Here is a 20,397-nt window from a genome sequence, read left to right as displayed (position 1 = left end):
GAGGGTGGGTGGGACTGGGTATAGTCTTGGACCAGCCGGCCTGGCCTCTCTCTGTAGGAGATCCTGAAGGAGTGTGTGGCCCCACACATTGCTGATATTGGCTCCGTGACCTCTTCAGCCTCAGGCCCTCCCCAGTACATCACTAAGATGTTCAGGTGAGAATGTGGTGTCCCCATTAGGCGGGCACAAAGGGGACCTTGTTGGAAGTTCTGTATGATGACCGAGCCCTACTTATCACTTTGGATAGTGCACCGAGTACCGGGTGGTCCATAGAACTGGGGTGAGTGCCAAACGTCTCCCTGGGTAAGCAGCTCCTGCCAGTAGGGCGTGCTGTGTTTCAGAGGCACTAAGAGGTGCTGAACTATGCGATGGGAGCGTGTGGCCCATGGAGCCCTGCCCCTGAGCTCCTGGACCCTGGGGCTGGCGTTGAGCCCAGCTTTGTTGCTTGCAAGCCCCAGGTATCTGGAGCAATCTCCTCTACCTCTGGATGTCTTTGAGTCCTCCTTAGTGGGAGAGCAGCACCAGGCATGTAGAAAGGGCTGACCCTGGTGCTAGGAGACTAGGTATTAACACCTTTACTGCTGGGAAGGGAGGTCATCTCGATCCTGAAAGGCTGACCATGGAGTCTGCAGGGTTGTCTCAGCATCTGTGAGGAGCTGTTCACAGACATGGCCACAGTGTGCTAAGCAATCCCTGGAAAGGGGCTAGGGTCCGGGTGTATCTCTTAGGCCTGGTGACTGACAGACAGGGACAGTGGATGGTACAGTTCCTGTACGTGTGGCATGAGGTATCAGGAACTCTCAAGGAGGAAGACTCCTGACCTCAGCTGCCCCTGACCCAAACACTGCTCCTTGTTGGTCCTTTCTACCTAAGGTCTCCAGGGCCTCAGATACTGTGGGGGAGATGGGACCAGCCAAGGTATACACAGGAAGGCCTGAAGACTTTTCCTGTCTGCCTGGGCCCCCTGTTCCCAGTCATCCTTCTGCCTCAAGTCAGGTAGAGAAAGCATGGGGCAGCATAATACCCAGGCTGAGGAGCAGTGCAGTGACTGACTGGCATGTGGTTTCTCGTCTCCGAGCCTCAGTGTCCTCAGAAATGGGGCTCGTTACTCCATCACGCGTCCCTCTTGAGGCAGTAGGAGTGTGGAACTGGGAGCATGAGTGCTCTCTAAGCATTAGCTCCCCACCTGTCCTCCAGCCTCCCCTTTACAAACCAGTGAGGCCCGCGGCTCACAGTGCCAACTCCTGTTACTTCCTGGGATGGCGGGACTGGCTCTGACTGCCCTGTTCCTTGGCAGGGCAGTGGAAGAGGGCCTAACATACAGATTTCATGCGGCCTGGAGCTCTGTGCTGCAGCTGCTGGGTGTCTTCTTTGAAGCTTGTGGAAAGCAGGCCCATCCTGTGATGAAGAAGGTGAGTTAGGGGATCTTGGGACCAGGGCACTAGTGGCACTTGGGTTCTTGGTCTAGGGGCGCCTATCCAGGAAGAACATGTCTACACTCTATGCCACCCCAGTGTTGACAGTGCCCACAGCAGGTGTCTGTACCATGGCTTCAGGTGGTCAGTGTGGGAAAGGCAAGAAGAGTGGATGGTAACCACTGCACCAGCCAAGAAGGGTAGACTTGGTTGAAGTTGATTTAGTTAGAATCCTGCAGCGCCCTAGCCCTTTTATTTTTTTTCAAATATCTGTCTGCCTGCCTGTCTCTGCCTGTCTGTCTGACTGACTTTTCTTCCTTCCTTCCTTCCTTCCTTCCTTCCTTCCTTCCTTCCTTCCTTTGATATGCATTGATGTTTTGTTTGCATGTATGAGTATGTCAGATCCCCTGAAACTAGATTCACAGACGGAACCCCTGTCCTCTGGAAAAGCAGCCATGTTCCTGACTGCTGAGCCATCTTTCCAGCCCTCCTTTTAAAACTTTTTTTTTTTTTTGGTTCTTTTTTTTCGGAGCTGGGGACCGAACCCAGGGCCTTGCGCTTCCTAGGTAAGCGCTCTACCACTGAGCTAAATCCCCAGCCCCCTTTTAAAACTTTTTAAAGGTTTATTTATTTATATTATAAGAGTTTTGATCTGCATGTATGTATATACACATAATGTGCCTGGTGCCCTGGGAGATGAAAGTGGGGGGTCTTAGATTCCTTGGAACTAGAAACTGAGAACTAACCCCAGCCCTCTGAAGAGCAGCAGTGCTCTTTTTTTTTTTTTTTTTTTCTTTTTTCTTTTTTTCGGAGCTGGGGACCGAACCCAGGGCCTTGCGCTTCCTAGGCAAGCGCTCTACCACTGAGCTAAATCCCCAACCCCAGCCTCTCAAATTTTAATTCTCTAAATGCTGTGTAATCAGAGAGTTGATATTTTAAACAGCCTTAGGTCTCAGGTTTTCCAGCCCAGGGTGAAATATCTAAGAACTGAGAATCCTGAGTGGATCCCAGGTCAAGGTGCAGCTGGTGGATTAGCTGCTGGGTCTTTCTTGTTGCTTCTTCTCATTGTTGTCTGGGTAAAGTACTACTCTGCTAGGTGGGGTTAGAGGATTGGCAGGCCAGGCAGGCCTATGAGAAGCAAGGCTGGTTGGTACTGAGGGGAACTGGAGAGCTCCTCTGCCTCCTCGGCTCACAGTTGGCTGTAGGCCAGCCTTGGTCCCCTTCCCATCCTTCAAGGTAATTGGAATCTACATTTGTATGTGAAATTTTGTGGTTTTTCTCGTTAAATGAAACAGAATCTTTTAAAGGCCCTGGGCCCTGGAAGGGATTGGATACACCCTTGAGGCAGTTGGATCATAGCAGATATCTCTATGGCTTCATCCATGTCCGGAATCTGGCTCTATCCTTTGGTATGAAGCCTAGCCTGGGCTAGACCTCGGATCCCTTCTCTGAAACTTGGGTCTATGATAAAACCGTTAGAGAGTAAGGAGCCTTTTGATAAGTCAGCTACCGTTCTCTGGCCAGCAGAAAAATTGCATTTTGTTTTTTATATCTATGCTAGAGCTTGGTCTCAGACCGTGCTAGGCATTTGCCATGCTGCAGCATTGCACCCTGGTCCTGCCCTCAGGTCTCTGTCTCTTCTCATTGTCCCAGTGCCTCCAGTCCCTGTGTGACCTGCGCCTCTCCCCTCACTTCCCCCACACAGCAGCCTTAGACCAGGCTGTGGGGGCTGCAGTGACCAGCATGGGACCCGAGGTGGTGTTGCAGGCGGTGCCTTTGGAAATCGATGGCTCTGAGTAAGTGTGACCCTGCTCGTCTCCAGGAGCCCAGGAGACACATGCAACTGGCTCTATTCCAGGAAGGGTGTCCACAGAACGTTCTACACAGAGGGACCTTTAGCCCAGTTCTGCCACCTCTTCTCACTGAGTGCTTCCTCCCCATAGGGAGACTCTGGATTTCCCACGGAGCTGGCTGCTGCCTGTCATCCGTGATCATGTTCGGGAAACACGACTTGGGTTTTTCACCACTTACTTCCTGCCCTTGGCCACCGCTCTTAAGAGAAAAGGTCTGGAGCCCTTGACTGTGCAGTCTGAGCCCCTCCTCCCCACACCTGAGTCGCAGGTGAACAGGTCGGAAAGAGCGAGTCTAGCACGCACATTTGGCAGCACTCCTCTGAGAAGTTCTGAGGCTGAAGGCAGGCGCCACCGTGCCCTGCTACGTCTTTTTTTTTTTTTTTTAAGATTTATTTGGCATTTTGTTTTGTTAAGATCAGGTTTCGTGTGGCCCATGCTGTTCTCACATCCATTTCTACTGCTTCAGCCTCCTGAGAACTAGGATTGCAGCCATTAGTCCCTTTGTCTATTCCAATGCTTTTTTTTTTTTTTTTTTTTTTTTTTTTTTGGAGCTCGGGACTGAACCCAGGGCCTTTGCCTTGTCAGGGAAGTGCTCTACCACTAAGCTAAATCCCCAACCCCTCCAATGCTTTTTATAGCTATATTTTTTCAATCACTCTTAAATCTTAAAAGAAAAAAAATTTTAAAAAAGAGTATGCAGGAAGCATTTAAACAGAAAAGTAAAAAACACCCAAAGAGAATTATTCTAAAATGTTATTGAGGTTGCTTTTTCCGATGTAATTTACTAAATTGGAATGATAACTCACGTGTTAGTAATTTTACTTAAAACCCCTTCTTAGGGCTGGGGATGTAGCTCCGTGCTACTGTGTGGTTATGTAGCTGGTTTGTGTGAGACTGAGTTCAGTCCTCGGTCCTACAACATAGTTTTTGTCCTTGTTAATAAAAAGTTGTCAGCTGTGCAGTAGTGGTGCATGCTTTTAAACCCAGCACTCAGGAGGCAGAGGCAGGTGGATCTCCCAGTTTGAGGCCAGCCTGGTTTACAGAGTGAGTTCTAGGTCAGTCAGGGCAGGCTAATTAGAGAAACCTTATCTCGAAAAACTAGGAAAAAAGTTGTCGTCTTAGAGTAACTCAAATGGGACTCTTCTGCATATCTGTAAGCACTGGGGTGTTGGTTTGTTTTCTGGAGACAGGGTCTCATTTACCCTTGAGTTAGGTAAGTAGTTGAGGACGACCTGGAATTCCTGAGCCTCCTGAGTGCCAGGATCCTAGGTGTCAACTGTCATGCATAGATTTGTTTTCATTATCAGAACAATTAGTTATTAATTCCTGGGGTGTTACCTATATTTGTATCCTTATTATAGGGCTTTTGGTTTTGGTAAAATGAGGCCAGTTGGCCAAGAGGATTTCTTGGGTTACACCATGTCTTTGTCACACCCTCCAGCAATGGACCTGGCTCAGGCAGGAAGCGCAGTGGAGTCGAAGATTTATGATACGCTCCAGTGGCAGGTGAGGGTCCGCTGGGGAAGGAAGAGGGAAGGAGCATGCAGGGAACAAGTCACGCTTTAATTTCCAAATCCCTGCCTCCCAGATCTGGACCCTCCTGCCTGGGTTCTGCATAAGACCCACAGATGTGGCTGCCTCCTTCAAAGGCCTGGCCCGGACTCTGGGCACAGCTATCAGTGAACGCCCAGACCTGAGGGTCACTGTGTGCCAGGCCCTGCGCACCCTCATCACCAAGGGCTGTGAAGCAGGTAAATGTGGGAGCTACTGAGAAGTTGGTGGGGTGTGGCCCGCTGTGGACCATACTGCTAGGCAGCCGTCTGCACTGCTAACATTGCTGTTGCTGTTGGGCTCCAGGAGGTTAACATTAGTCCTCGCCTCATACCTCTCACCGAAGTGTGAGGGCTCTTGGGGACTGTGCAGTCAGCGTTGAACCTGGAGGCTTCTTGTTCTGTGTGCCCTAGCCTCAGCCTCTCCTGGCAGAAGGAACATTCTTGGGACTTTTTAATCCTGCCACAGGGTCCTCTAAAAGGATGTAACCACTAAGTTACTATTAGCTCTGTCCCTTCAATGCAAACTTGGGTCCTCTTGCCAGAGGCTGACCGTGCTGAAGTGAGCCGCTTTGCCAAAAACTTCCTGCCCATCCTCTTCAACCTGTATGGGCAGCCTGTTGCAGCTGGAGAGGCAGAAGCCCCTCGGCGTGCTGTGCTGGAAACCATCAAAACTTACCTCACCATAACTGAGTCTCAGGTGAGTGCTCATGAGGGGAGGGCTAATGTTGGGTGTTGGAAAGGTCTAGATCCCACCTCCAGGCACTGGAGAACAGGGCACTTTACACAGCAGTTGTGGCTGGGCTGGGGGACCTAAACCATGGGGACCAACTGAGGAACTCGCTGCTATGGTCACTCTGTTTCTCTCTCACTTGGGGCTGTCAGTTGGTGAATGGCTTCCTGGAAAAAGCCACCGAGAAGGTTCTTGACCCTGCCAGCTCTGATTTCACCAGGTAAAGTGTCCTGGGCTTCCTCACTTGAACTTGGTTGCCAAAGGGTACCTAGCAGAGCCTCTGGGTTCACCCTACAAGTCTTGAGATATCAAATGCCCTAGCTGTTCGGAGAAGTCTGATTAGTTCACTATTACTGAGGAATGGAAAGAGGGTGGATCCTAAAGATAAATGGATTCAATCCCAACCCCACCACTTCCCAGCCTGCCTCTAAGCCCTCCTCTGTACCATGGGTGTGGTAATAGTCCCCGCAGCATGGCTCTTTGAGGACGGAGAACTAGCTGTGTAGAGCCCCTGCTGCTCTGAGTGCTCCCAGAGTACAGCACCACCTTGCTTACTTACATTTGCAAATGCCTCGGAGGCCCCTGGGCCCAATCCTGAGTGGAAACAGCTTCTGCCCTTCTCCAGTTCTCTAAGCCCCTTCCTGTTTCTGACTCTGGCAGATTGTCTGTCCTGGACCTGGTTGTGGCTTTGGCTCCTTACTCAGATGAAGCTGCCATCAGTAAGCTATACTCTACCATCCGGCCCTACCTTGAGGTGAGCTCTCCTTATCCTCATCCTTGCTACTTGCCCAGATCTCACCCTGGCTGCTCCCACAGTGGCTTCCCTTAGGGTCCTTCCCTGCCTATCGGTCAGGAAGATGCTCAGCTGTGCTCTAGCCTGTGCCAAGGTGTGTCTTATAGAACAGAGGCCACACCCTTTCCTGTTGTCATCTAGACTTCTGCCCCAGACTTCAGCCCGCCCTGTCTGCCTTCTTCCACCTTTGACGAACTGTAACCTTTTCAGACTGGTTTTTTTTTTTTTTTTTGAGAAAAAAACCCACGTATCTCAAGCAGGCCTTGAACTTCCTATGTATTGAAAGCTGGTCTGGAACTCCACATCCTCCTGCCTCTGTCTCCCAGGGGCTGTGATTGCAGGTTTCCACCGCACACCCGGCCTTTATTATGTGGGTAGAGTCCTTGATAAGTCTTTTATTTTTATCTGTTTTAAAAGCTTTATTTCATTTATTATTTGTATGTTATGATGACGGTGGGTGAATGTCTGAGGACAGTTTTGTAGAATCGGTTCTCTCCTTCCGCCTTATGTGGGTTCCATGGGCTTAACTAAGGTTGTCAGGCTCACATCACGGAATAAGCACATTTTGCCTGCTGAGCCATTTTACCAGTGCACTTGGTTTTTCTCTTTTCTTTCCTTTTCTTTCTTTTCTTTTCCACTCCCTGGATGGACCCAGGTTCTCATGGATGCTAAGCATGCACTCTGAGCCACACCCCCAAGGTCTTGTAGCTGGCCTGCCTATGCCCTTGCTCATGCTGGCCCTGTCTAAGGTGCTTACGGTGTGGCTTACAGTGTGCAGAGCTCAGCCCAGGAGCACCCCCTGAGGACCAGTTCCCCTCTCCCCACCAGTTTGTACAGTAGCTAGAAGAGAATTGTGCAGGTGGACACTGATGTCCAGGACAGGCTGGGGTGAGCTGGGAGAGTGCTGGGAATTCCTTCAGAATTACAAGGACTCAGTGGGGTAGAAAGAACTCTCTAGTCAGAGAGTGCCAGGTATATCACCCTAGTATATTCCGATGCCATCAGCCCAGGCTCGAGTGTCCGTTACTTATTACTTTATATTTTAGATTTGTTTCTAGTTTATGTGGATGCTTTGCCTGCATTGTGTGCCTGGTGTCACATAGATGAGAAGAGGGCAACAGATCCCCTGAAAGTTGTGATTTAAAAGTGGAGTTGCAGACAGTTGTGAGATGCCCTGTGGGTGCTGAGAATAGAACCGGGTCCTTTGAAAGAACAAGTACTTTGAATCATTGAGCTCTCGCCTCAGCCCCCTTATCTGTTATTTAGTGGTAGTAAGAAGAATGGCTTGGAAAACAAGTCTGGCTTTGTTCCTGAAATAATGGCTCCTGTTTCCAGACCAACTTCTCTCTGAATGCCACAGGATGGAGTGGAGCCCAGACCCCTTCCTTATTATCTCTGTCTTATTTGCCCCTCTCAGAGCAAGATCCATGGGGTACAGAAGAAGGCCTACCGCGTGCTGGAGGAGGTGTGTGCCAGTTCTCAGGGCCCTGCGGCCCGCTTCGTGCAGAGCCACCTGGATGACCTGAAGAAGACTCTGCTGGACTCACTGCAGAGCACATCCTCGCCTGCTAAAAGGGTGAGGGCCCTGGGCTGCCGAGTCTGCAAGGGAGGGAGGGCGTCAGCAGGCATACCCAGGGGTCAGGGTGACACGAGGGGATCCCACTGTTGTCGTTGTGCCCACAGCCCCGTTTGAAGTGTCTCATACATATTGTGAAAAAGCTGTCAGCTGAGCACGAGGAGTTCATCGCTGCCCTCATCCCAGAGGTGAGGGGGTGAGGGGGCGAGGGAGAATGTGTTTTGTGATTTCTTAGTGTGGTTTCCAAGAGGTGGCGGGCGCTGAAGTGAGAGCCGTAGCTAACAGTGCTGAGCACATGCTCCATCCACTGCCTGGTTGAGGGTGTAGCTCGCCCAGGCTGCCCGCAGTAGCATGTCCTAACGAGGCTGTTTGGCCAGGTGATCCTGTGCACCAAGGAGGTGTCAGTGGGTGCAAGGAAGAATGCGTTCACCCTGCTGGTGGAGATGGGCCACGCTTTCCTGCGATTTGGCTCCAGCCAGGAAGGTGAGCCTGGGATGAAAGCTGGGGTGGACAAACTGCTTCCAGGCTGAGAGAGACTTTTAAAGCCACTGGTCATAGGGAAAAGGTGGTGGGAACTCCTTATCCTGCTCTGGCTGTGGCTTTGAGTGGACTGCTGCTGTAGGCCTCTAGTGCCTGTCCCTGAGCACCCTGTCTTCTAGTAACTGTTCCATTCTCTTCTCAGAGGCTCTGCAGCGCTACCTTGTCCTGATCTATCCTGGCCTTCTGGGAGCGGTTACCACAGTCAGTTGTAGCATTTTGGCTCTGACCCACCTCTTGTTTGAGTTCAAAGGTAAGTATTTAGCTGAAGGCCTAAGGTGCTGCTGTCATGGTAACCCAGAACCCAGCCCTGTCTGATTTCCAGTCTCTCTTCCCACAAAGTTCCCCCTCTGTCCTTACACTTGCAGAACCCAGCAGCTGTAGGGCCCCCGTGTCCTGGGACTTTCATCAGATCAGTCAGAAAGAGGATTGGCCAGTCCCTATGTCCTAGTTCTAGTCTCTCCTCTTACCAACCATATAAAACTTTGCGCAGCTTTACTAACCTCTTAGAACCTCTGTTAATCTCCGAGATGGAAGATACATGGACACTCATTCTGTGGGTGGTATTCAGACAGACCCACAGAAAGGCCCTGATAACATCTGACTGGTGGGTAGGTCTGGGGTTTCAGGGATTCTGGTATCTGACAGCAGCTCATGTGCACAGGGCTGATGGGGACAAGCACAGTGGAGCAGCTCCTAGAGAACGTGTGCCTGCTGCTGGCCTCTCGAACCCGTGATGTGGTCAAGTCTGCACTAGGCTTCATCAAGGTGGCCGTGGTGGTCATGGACGTGGTGCACCTTGCTAAGCATGTGCAGCTAGTGGTGAGGCTCCATTTTCTTCACTGGGTGAAGTGGGACTCTGGGCAGATTAGTTCAGAATGTTTTTCCTAAGCTTTGAGCGGCAGACGGACACTAAGGAGCACTGGAGGAGCTGGTAGGAGAGTGCTGACTAACAAAGAAGGCACAGTGCCCATAAGTGTCTCATATTACCCTATGTCCCCTTCACAGAAGCTAGACCAAAGACCAAGGGACAGGGTTTCTCCCATATTGTACACATAGAGAAGCAGGCCAGGTATTCATTTTCAAGGTCTAGTGTCAAGTCTCAGACTGCTCCGTAGGGTCACTTTTCCTATCCCTGCCAGGGCCCAGAGGATCTGAAAAGCCCCTTGGGGTTGGGTCTCTGGACTTCTAACCCATGCTCCCTGTGAGCTAGAACAATTTGCCAGTGTTTACCACTTCCAGCTAGTTGAGTCACATGGCCCTTCAGATCTCTCGTGCATATCTTTTCTGAGTCAAACCTTAGCTTCAAGGAAGGAGGCAGGGATTCTCTGCAAGCCTTCAGCCTAACTGGGAGCCAAAGGTTTAAGACATGGCTGGTGTGGAGATGTATTTTATCTCTTTATATTTAGAACTTACTGAGCCCCATTAAAGGCTATGTGGGGACCTTGTTCTCTGGCCCCACCGGCGACCTGACTGATAACGTTGCTACCCACATGTGTCACCCATAGGCTCGATGAGCATGGCTTGGTAGAAAGGAAACGTGAGGCTTCGGGATGCTGGATAGTAGCTGGCACAGTAGAATGAGGGGATTAAGTGGTACCTTTATGGTCACTGACAATCAGGTGAGCCTGTGTGGGTATTGGTATCTGTCCCATTGAGTTGCGGTACAAGAGCCATTGGACGAACCGTGTTTAGCTGTCACCTCGGAAGGACAGTCACAGCCGAGGTATGAAAGAAGGCATAGAGGAAAGATGGGGCTCCAGAGTAAGAAAATGTAGCTGAGCCAAGGAAGGGACGGCCCAGGAACAGGGCGGCCAGTACCTCCCCTCCTAGCTAGGCCCAGCTGTGCTGTACACTGGTCTGCACAGCAAGCAAAGATGGGCAGGGCGGAAGGCCCCACATTCCCTCTGACACACCCTGGTGCTCTGTCTGCTAGTTGGAAGCCATCAGGAAGTTGTCAGATGACATGCGACGGCACTTCCGCATGAAGCTCCGGAACCTGTTCATCAAGTTCATTCGCAAGTTTGGGTCTGTGCACTTGATGGGGCAGGGTTGGGTGTGGGGTTCTTGGTCACTTAGGGGGCCCCAAGGAAGGTGACTGATTCCTGAAGAGCTCCTGCCCCTGGGGAGGGACCCTGGCTAGTACCTCCAGACAACCCTTCTCTGTCCCACTCAGATTCGAGTTGGTGAAGGATCTGCTGCCTGCAGAATACCACAAAGTCCTGGTAAACATCAGAAAAGCGGAGACCCGAGCCAAGAAGCATCGTGCCCTGAGCCAGGCTGCTATGGAGGAGGAAGAGGAGGAAGAGGAAGAGAAGCCCGTCCAGAGCAAAGGTGACAGGTAAGACCATGACATAGCCCCAAGGCCTTAGTCTACCCCCACCCAAAACCTGTCCTGGCTATGCCTTAGGTGCCCCCTGTCCCAGGAGTGCGTTGATAATAGACTTCTCTAATTTAGCATTGAGGAGATTTTGGCTGACTCTGAGGATGAAGATGAGGAAGAAGAACGAGGCCAGGGCAAGGAGCAGCGGAAGCTGGCACGACAGAGGAGCAGGGCGTGGCTGAAGGAAGGTGGTGGCGATGAGCCCCTCAATTTCTTGGATCCCAAGGTGGCCCACCGAGTCCTTGGTGAGCAAGAAGCAGTTGCCCTAGGAACCCAGAGTAGACTTGCCTTGTTGCTGGGTTCCTGGGTGGGAGGCAGGGGTTGGCTTTGGTGGATGGCCTGTGGGCGGGAGCTTTAGTGTTGGGGACTTTAAGGGAGGGAGGTATGAGTTGGACTGATCTACCTCACCTCATGCCAAACTCCTTCACTAGCCACCCAGCCTGGGCCTGGGCGGGGCAAGAAAAAGGACCATGGCTTCAAGTTGAGCGCTGATGGCAGACTGATCATCCGGGAGGAGGAAGATGGAGACAAGGTGGAGGAAGAAGATGTCACTAAAGGTAGGGGTCTCCATGGAGAAGCACTTGCTCTGGCAGCTGGGGCTAAGGCTCTGCTGGCTTGAAATTCATTTATTCACTTGAGGGCTCTTGGCTACTCATGGAGTGATCATTTATTGAGGAAGCATAGAAATGGATCTGAGAAGCTTCCTCATAAGACCACCCCTGAACATTCTGGTGCCTCAGATTTTCCTGAGCACATGAAACCTATTTTTATTTCATATGTCTTCTATACTTACCTATTAACTTACCTATGATTTTTGTCGTTGTTTGCTTTGTTTTGTTTTTGAGACCCTGGCTATCTTGGAACTCTGTAAAGCAGGCTGGCCTTCATCTCAGCGATACTCCCGCCTCTGTCTCCTGAGTGCTGGGATTAGCATGTGCCACCACCGCCCAGCTTCCCGTGGCTTTGTTTTTTTTTTTTTTTTTCTTTTTTCTTTTTTTTTCCGGAGCTTGCTAGGCAATTGCTCTACCACTGAGCTAAATCCCCAACCCCCTGTGGCTTTGTTTTTATGCAGTATACATACAACAATTTAAAGAGAACCTGGGGGAAGCTCCCCTCACTGTGCACGGTGTCAGCATCGCTTCTGCTTCTTTTTCCTTATTCTTTTTCTGTTGTTTGGTTCAGTTTGGTTTGGTTTTTAATGGAAACCAGCTGAGCCCTAAGTTGATCTAGAGACAGGTAGAGCCAGCCTGTGGGAGACACTAACCTCTGTGTGATACCACTGTCCCCTCAGGCAGGGCCTCTTATATTTGCTCTCTCCAGATCCCTCTTCACACACCGTCAGTGAGATAGAAAGCACCCATGTCTTCTAAGTGTCAGCCTCCCCTACAGCGGTCCACGCACTCACTCAGTCGCAGAGCCTTGCCTGAGGCGTGAAGCTGCGTTCTTTTCCTAGTACTGCGGGGCAGGCATCTGCCTTCTGCTTCTGTGGCTCTCACTGCTGAGCTGCGGGTCTTTGATTCACCTGCTTCCCTGACTGCCCCACACAGGCTCCTTTGCCCCTCCCTTGCCAGCTGCTTGTCTGCTTGATAGAAAGGTGGCTTGTGCTGTCTCTTAGGCTGTCTCTTCTGCTTCCCTCCCACCCTTTGTGCTCCTCAGGCTCCTGTAGACTTGATGCCCACAGTTCCTGTGGCTGGGGAGCCCCTCTGCTCTTTGGGTTCCCACACTGTTCCTTTGTGTTGTTTCTAGGGTCCCTAGCCACTAGGCCTCATTCTGCACAGAACACCCACGTGCCATTGTCATTCTTCCGTACGTCTTCAGTCAGAGACTGGTTTATTTTCTTACAGTGCTGGGGCTGAAGCTAGCACTTGGTCCATGCTAGGACAGTGCTCCACTGAGCCGCATTCCCAGCCCTACACGTGCTGTCTTACTGTCTTCTGGCTTGGCTTTGCTTTGCTGGAAGCTCTCCCCTCCAGATGGTCAGTTTCATACTTCTCTGTTGTTTCTACACTGCACCAGCACACAGAGTGACTAAAAAGCTTTCTGAGTAAGAGGGTAACATTGTCCTTTTGTTAAGTGAGGTGTGTATGAGGTGGGGCTGACTCTTTCCAAGTCACCCACGTCGTGAAGGAGCCAAATGGTTGGAGTGGAGGAGGGATAGCAGTTTACTTTGCCATGAAAAAGGACACGGGTCTGGAGAGGGCAGTTTTCTGGGACTGGAGTTATGTCTTATCTTTTCTGCTAAAGAGAGGACATGAGATAAGTTTGGTTAGGGATGCCCAGATGCTCACGAGCCTGTCTGCCCTCTGACCCCAGGGGAAGATGAAGAGATGACCGATGTGATGGAAGATGCCAGTGTCAGAAGTGTGAGTAATTGTGGCCTCCTCCTGGTCCAGAGCTCCCATGCCCAATCCCCATACACACACAAACATGCATCCACCCTTCTCTCTCAGTGCACAGGATTACTGGGGCAGTGTGGATGGGTGTGTAAAGTGAATCGGTGTATAGAGCAGGCATGTAATAAACTACCCCATTTAGCCAGGTCCCGGGAGCTAATTTATTGTTAAGAACATATCAGAGGGGTTGGGGATTTAGCTCAGTGGTAGAGCGCTTGCCTAGCAAGTGCAAGGCTCTGGGTTCGGTCCCCAGCTCCGAAAAAAAGGAAAAAAAAAAAAAAAAAAGGAACATATCAGAAGGTTGGAGAGGTGACCCAAGGGTTAAGAGTACTTCTCACTCTTGTAGATGACCAGGGTTCTGTTTCTAGTACCCAGATGTTGGCTTACAACTAACTGTCCATAACTCAAGTGCCAGGACATCTGACACCCTCTTCTAGTCTCCATGGTCACCAGGCGCACATGTGGAACACAAATGTACATGCACATGAAACACTCATACGAACAAAATAAAGTGTGTGTGTGCGTGCGTGCACGCGCGCAAGAATTTATCCAGAGTGCAGGCTGCTATTTGGAGATTGAGTGAAAACCATGTAGGAAAGCCATACAGAGTGAAGAGAGTGAGGAGCAAGAAGCTTCTCAAGGGGGGCTGGAGGGATGGCTCAGCGGTTAAGAGCACTGACTGCTCTTCCAGAGGTCCTGAGTTCAATTCCCAGTAACCACATGGTGGCTCACAACCATCTGTAACAGGATCTGATGCCCTCTTCTGGTGTGTCTGAGGATAGTGACAGTGTACCCATATACATAAAATAAATAAATAAAGAAAGAAATCTTAAAAAAGGAGAGAGAAAAAGCTTCTCAAGGATGCCCCAGGAGAGCCGTGTGTGGCCTGTGCTGCCCACCGGTGTGATACATCCCTCCGCAGGCCACGCCATGTGACCCAGATCTGCTTACTAGGACTTTCCCTGGTTGGAATTCTACTCTTCCCGCTCTTGCTTCAGCCTCAGTCTAGGCTCACCTTGCTGGAAGGTATGAATGAGCCTGTCCCTGTACGCAGGGTCCCTGGGCTCCAGTCCAGGGTTCTGTGTAGAGAGCTTGATGCTTAGTGGTGCTGAGTCAGCTGTTTTTTATCATTGTTCATATTCCCTGGACATTATTCTGGTTGAGGCCTTCCTGGATTTTCTGGAACCTTCACAGGGGTCCTGATGATCTCTTGGTAGCTGTCTCTTATTCCTGGCCAGCAAGGGCTGACCACCGTCCTCTGTAGATGGATCTCAGTTTAGAGATAGCAAGATCAGACATCTTCTGTCAAGGCAGCAAGAATGCATCAGTGGCTGGGTCCTACCGGTCAGCTCCTGCCATCAACATCTCAAAGTTCTCTGTGGCAGGTGCTGAGTCCTCCTGCATACATGGTTCTGGGAGCATAAGATGCCAGGATCGGAGACATCCTTGGTGGAAGACCACTTAGTGGGCCAGCCTTGGCTAATAAAGCTCAGCCATCATCCTCTGTTGTACATCTCACATGTCCACTTTCTGGTCCTAGATACCCTAGATACCCACAGTTCTGTGATATAGCCAGCGAACCTGGCATCCATATTACTGGACACTTGTTGAGCCTGATCCCTTGGCTTGGCACCCCTAGCCCTCACCTAGCCTACAGACTCAGAAGGCTTCCAGGCTGGTGTCCCAGACCACAGGATAGGAGCCGGCCTTGGGAGCTAGGCCACCCCTGGATAACCCACCCACACCCCTATCATTGTGTAGTGTCTTTGCTTGGTTGCTAGTGCCTGACCCAAATATCCCTGTGGGCTGCCCTGGGACAGGCCCTCCTCTCTTCCCATGCATTTCTAATAGTGGCCCCAGGCTAGCAGCAGGTGCTTATTAGCATGTGCGGTGTCATAACTGTACATTTGTCCCCTGACTTATAACTTCTTTGAACCTCTTGTCCATTGAGGGACTGGAAGGAATAGTTTGGTCCGGGGCCTTCCACCTACCTAGGTGCTGATGAGGGAAAGAGGTGGGTGGAACCTGGCTTGCCTGTAGGAAGGCAGTGTCAGGTTTCTAGCGTCCTTCAATGGCATTGGGGTGTAAAGAGGGAAATCCAGTTGTCAGAATCCAGGGGAGAGCCCTGGTCCCCGCCCCAACTGTGTTATGAGAGATCATCACTCTCCGTCTGTGGACTTGCACTTCTATGCCATTGGGGGTGAGAGCTTGGCAGAGGGCCTTTGTCATCAAGGCAGGTCACTGCTCTGTTCCCACCCTCATGAGGGTGCGGTCTTGGCCCTTTGCTCACTGCCTCCCTTGCTTCTTTTTATAGAAAAAGAAGCTCAAGCGGCAGAGGGAGGATGAGGAGGATGAACTGGAGATCCCACCTCGGTACCAAGGTAAGGTATCCTTTCTTTCCTCGGGACACAAATCCCCTGGGAGTCAGAGAGAGGAAGGCAGAACCATGAGATTGCACTCAGTTGACAATTGCACAGATTGGCATCCTCTGGATCATTGTCAACCTGAGGGACAAGGGACAAGGAGATACTAGCCTCAGATTTATCCATGGTAGATCTATCCCTTTTGGCAAGCCCTTAATTCAGCTCCTTCCTGCCCAGCCATCCTGTGAAGCTTGTAAGTTGTCCTTGTGAAATGTTAGCCTTTCTCGAATACCCCAAGAGTACACCTCAGGGGGTTCCTGTCCACACTGGAAGAACAGAGTGGCTCCTCTGCCTCCTTCCTCCTGAGGGACACTACAGGGTCTGCCTGGGTTCTGCTCACAGTACATCTGGAGGTGCAGAGCCACGGAGGCAGCCTCTGATCTGGTAGCAGTATGTCATCCTAATCCTGCTGCAGGAACTATGACTTGACTTAGACCTCTGCATTCAGAGCCTGGCTCCCTTCTGCACTAAGATAGTCCATGGGACAAGCGAGAAGCCTGGGCACAGGACACCTTGCCTGGGTGTCACTTAGCTGCATGGTCTGCTTCCATCACACTGCCTCTCAAAGAGTTGCAGTTTCTTATCAGAGAGGCTTTCTGAGTTGGCATTGCAGGAGTCCATCTATGACTTCTGAAGGCCAGGCCAGAAGTGGCAGGCTGACTCTGGCCAAGTTTCCTTGCATCAGTAAGGTCCAGTTCCCACCTACGTGGTGGAGTCAATAGCTGTTTATGTGCCAGAGTGAGGACAGGGTGGGATGGAAAACATCCTGTCCACAGGCAGGGGTTAGGGTGTAACTTTGGAGAACGTGGTCATTTGTGTCAGTGCCGAGTATATGTGTCCCCAGAAGTCATGGGCAGTGTGTCTTCAAAGGAGGACTTTGGTCATTGCCTGCCAGGGTATGGAACCAAGTTCCTAGTCTTTTGTCCATCATCTTCCTGAGGCCTTTGAGAGAGGCGCCTCCTGCCTCCCTGAAGGGACCAGTCTGGCTCCGAGTGACTCATGATCTCTGCTTCTCTGTAGCTGGAGGCTCTGGCATCCATCGCCCTGTGGCTAAGAAGGCTGCGCCTGGAGCTGAGTACAAGGCCAAGGTGAGACCCATGGGAGGGGGTTAATGAAGGGACAGGGAAGATCTGTGCCCATCACCATCCGAGGGAGATACTTTTTGGAGCCAGACAGGCCAGAAAAGAAAAGGGGCGCTAAGGTCCTGGCATTTGAGGTTGGAGGCCTTGACAAATGGCCCTTCAGGACCACAGAAACTTGATGCCATCTGAAGCAGAAAAACGAGGAGAAGAGAAAATGTAAAGCTGGAGTCCAGGGCGGGGAAGGAACTCCACACTCTGGTTCTCTCCGACTCAGGCTTTGCCTTGTTTGTCTTTTCCTTTGCTGTTTCTCTGGCCGAGCAGAAGGCAAAGGGTGATGTGAAGAGGAAGGGCCGCCTGGACCCCTATGCTTACGTCCCACTCAACAGAACCAAGCTCAATCGCAGGTATGACAGCCCACAGGCTGCTCTCGGGGCAGGCTGCTCACCGGGCAGGTTCTTCTGGTTCTTTCCTATTGTCTGTGTATGTATGTAAAGTCTAAAGTGAACCCTCAGTCCTCTTCTATTGATCTTCATGTCCCTGAACTTGGAGCTCCCTGACTATCTAACCTGGCCAATGTCAGGTCTCCAGCATCCCCTGGATCATTACACCCGACTTTTTATATGGGTGTTGAGGAACCCATCTCGTACAGTAAGCACTCCAACCTTGAAATTTTTTTTCCTTAAGATTTCTTGGGGGCTGGAGAGATGGCTCAGAGGTTAAAAGCACTGGCTGCTCTTCCAGAGGTCCTGAGTTCAATTCCCAGCAACCACTTGGTGGTTCACAACCATCTGTAATGGGATCTAGCGCCCTCTTCTGGTATGTCTGAAGACAGCTACAGTGTACTTATAGATAATAAATAAATAAATCTTTTTAAAAAAAGATTTCTTGGCCACAGGGTTGTGTACACACCTTTGATCCCAACACTCAGGAGGCAGAGGCAGATGTATATCTGTGAATTCAAAACCAGCCTGACCTACAAAGCAAGTTCTAGGACAACCAGGACTACAAAGAAACCCTGTCTTGAAAAACCAAGAAAATTTCTTGGCCCGGGAGTGGTGTTACATACTTTTAATCCCAACACTAGGGATTAAAGGGAGGCATAGACAGGTGTATCTCTGAAGGTGAGGCCAGGCTGGCCATGGTTTACAAAGCTAGTTTTAGGACAGCCAAAGCTACACACTGAAACCCTGTCTGGAGGGGTAGGGGAGAGGACCAAAAAAGATTTATTTTTATTTATTTATTTATTTTTTTTTGGTTCTTTTTTTTTCCGGAGCTGGGAACCGAACCCAGGGCCTTGCGCTTCCTAGGTAAGCGCTCTACCACTGAGCTAAATCCCCAACCCCCAAAAGATTTATTTTTAATTATGTGTTTGTGAGCACTTATGTGCACATGTGTGCACTTTCCTGGGAAAGCCAGAAGAGGGTGTCAGATACCTTGCAGCTGGGGTTGCAGGTAGTTGTGAACTACTAAAAGTAGATGTTGGGAATTGAACTTAGGTCAGGTCCTCTATAGTGTTCTTTTTTTTTTTTTTTTCCCCGGAGCTGGGGACCGAACCCAGGGCCTTGAGCTTCCTAGGCAAGCTCGAGGCCCTGGGTTGGATCCCCACTCCAAAAAAAAAAAAAAAAAAAAAAAAGAAAAAAAACAAACAAACAAAAACCCCAATCATGGGGATGGGAAATTTGGCTTAAAGGAACAGTTGTTGTTCTTACACAGGATCCAGGTTTGATTCCCAGTGCCCGTGGCAGTTCACAACCTCTTGTAACTCTAGTTCCCAGAGATCCGATGCCTTCTTTTAGCCTCTACAGTATACACACACTTGGTACACATACACACGTGCGAACAAAACACTCAGACACATAAAATCAAAAATCTGAAAAAATTATATATATATAAATATATATGAACCTAAAAACTCGTCAGATATTTGTTCTTGGAACCCTTTTCCCTCTTATGAGTTTCTCATTCTTCCTTAAAAATAAAATAATTCTTGATCTTAGGTCATATACAGATTCTGGAATATATGCATTCCCACAGTCATTATCTTTTTTGTTGGTTTGTTGGGTTTTTCGTTTGTTTTGTTTCTAAGAATTATTTATTTGTTTTATGTATATGAGTACATTGTAGCTGTCTTCAGACACACCAGAAGAGGGCGCTAGTTACTTCACTTTGATCATTGAATGGGGCTTTTTGGTATAGGTGTGAGGACCACATGAGGTGTGTAGGAGTGCTTCCAAATGTTATGTTCCTAGGAAAATGAGTTCCAAGTGGAAGTCACAGGAGGTATCTGCAGATGGGCCTTTAGCAGGAAGGGTGATTGGACAGAGTGAGCCCCAACCTTATCTGAGTTCATCAGAGGAGAAATGGAGGAGGGGCTCTCTTCAGGGGGTGTACAGTGACCAGGTCAGCACATACAGGGTCTGCCTGTTTCACCCTGGCTGTACCAGGGTGCTCATCATTTGGTTGCTTGTGTTTCTACTGAGACTTCCACATATCAGCACTACACGGAGAGAGAACGACCTCTTCTCAGTGAGACACGGCCTTTTGTTCTTTTTCCCTGCAGGAAAAAGGTGAAGCTCCAGGGACAGTTCAAAGGTCTGGTGAAAGCTGCCCAGCGGGGATCCCAGGTGGGACACAAACTCCGCAGAAAGGATCGTCGGCCCTGAGTCCCTCTGGAAGTGGAGCTGTTCTCTGCTGCAGTCCAAGGCCCCTATCGAGCTGTCATGGTGTTTAGCACCAACTCCAGGTGTGAGGCTTGCTGAACCTGGACAGAGAATGACTCATTGCAAGCAGAACTCAGTTCCAAAAGAGATGCCTAGGATTTTGGAAACTCCAAAATGTCTTTTAGAAACGCTGTCAGCATCTAGGAGCGGAAGTGTGACGTTGCTACCTCTGAGAAGGCCCTACGAGGTGCTCTGCTTTCTGCTGAATGTGGCCACAGAACAGAGTGATGACTGTGGGCTGCATGTGTAAGATCTGCTGTAACCCGGCGTAGAATAAATGCACATGACCATGCATCAACCCTGAAACAAGAGTTTCATCTTTGCCCCTCCAGGGATAAGAGCAGAGTGACTTGACCCCTTCCTGTCTAACTCCCAGTAGTCTGTCTAGCCCATAGCCTTAACCTGTGCAGGAGGGCTCCCTGCAGTCAGAAAGTGGCATTAGGAGGTGGAAGGGGCAGTGATACCCATGGCTGGTTGCTGGATCACAGGGTCGAGCACCAGGGACCTGGAACAGGCAGAGACCATGGCTGTCAGCTCTCAGAGCTGCATCTTGAGCTGTCCCTGTTCACAAGCCTCTGTCGGCATCTCTGTCCATTGGCTCAGCAGAGTTACTGAACCTTTCCTGGCTCCAGCAGTCATTGAAGGAACCAAAGCAGAGAAGGTAGAGGGATGTGGCTTACCTGCTTATTGGGCTTGTTTTCTTATACCTGCCCAGGGGTGGTCCAGGCTGCGCCCTCTTGTCAGTCCGTAAGATGACTCAAGCTGTGTCAAGTAGAAAACTGACCAGCCCACCTGCCTTCCCTCATTCTTTTTTGCAGATCTAGCTGTGCACTGTAATTCCCACTGGACCTTTGCTGTGCTCCACTTGACCCATTAGCCCAGAACTGGTGGACCCAGTGCTGTCTTCATACTCTAGCCTGTGGAGCACACTTTGTCGTG

General features: G+C 50.3%; 1 protein-coding gene across 1 annotated transcript in view; it reads left to right on the top strand.

The window, feature by feature from the left end:
• The window catches only part of Rrp12 (ribosomal RNA processing 12 homolog), a 31,437-nt gene extending 11,673 nt beyond the window's left edge, over positions 1–19,764 (top strand). The window contains exons 12-34 of the mRNA XM_032891968.1: positions 58–155; positions 1,298–1,412; positions 3,069–3,211; positions 3,359–3,480; positions 4,710–4,774; positions 4,857–5,019; positions 5,364–5,518; positions 5,704–5,771; positions 6,212–6,305; positions 7,762–7,920; positions 8,028–8,108; positions 8,298–8,403; positions 8,603–8,710; positions 9,122–9,279; positions 10,394–10,485; positions 10,634–10,798; positions 10,916–11,085; positions 11,272–11,397; positions 13,154–13,203; positions 15,548–15,614; positions 16,677–16,744; positions 17,060–17,142; positions 19,299–19,764. Coding sequence (XP_032747859.1) covers positions 58–155; positions 1,298–1,412; positions 3,069–3,211; positions 3,359–3,480; positions 4,710–4,774; positions 4,857–5,019; positions 5,364–5,518; positions 5,704–5,771; positions 6,212–6,305; positions 7,762–7,920; positions 8,028–8,108; positions 8,298–8,403; positions 8,603–8,710; positions 9,122–9,279; positions 10,394–10,485; positions 10,634–10,798; positions 10,916–11,085; positions 11,272–11,397; positions 13,154–13,203; positions 15,548–15,614; positions 16,677–16,744; positions 17,060–17,142; positions 19,299–19,401 — 2,559 coding nt within the window. The 3' untranslated portion in view covers positions 19,402–19,764. The remainder of the gene's footprint in view (positions 1–57; positions 156–1,297; positions 1,413–3,068; positions 3,212–3,358; positions 3,481–4,709; positions 4,775–4,856; positions 5,020–5,363; positions 5,519–5,703; positions 5,772–6,211; positions 6,306–7,761; positions 7,921–8,027; positions 8,109–8,297; positions 8,404–8,602; positions 8,711–9,121; positions 9,280–10,393; positions 10,486–10,633; positions 10,799–10,915; positions 11,086–11,271; positions 11,398–13,153; positions 13,204–15,547; positions 15,615–16,676; positions 16,745–17,059; positions 17,143–19,298) is intronic.
• The last annotated feature ends 633 nt before the right edge of the window (positions 19,765–20,397 follow it).

The sequence above is a fragment of the Rattus rattus genome, chromosome 2 (assembly GCF_011064425.1).
Source record: "Rattus rattus isolate New Zealand chromosome 2, Rrattus_CSIRO_v1, whole genome shotgun sequence".
NCBI classification, from domain to species: Eukaryota; Metazoa; Chordata; class Mammalia; order Rodentia; family Muridae; genus Rattus; species Rattus rattus.
Note: the sequence above shows the minus strand (reverse complement) of the source record. Positions and strands in the feature narration are given on the sequence as shown.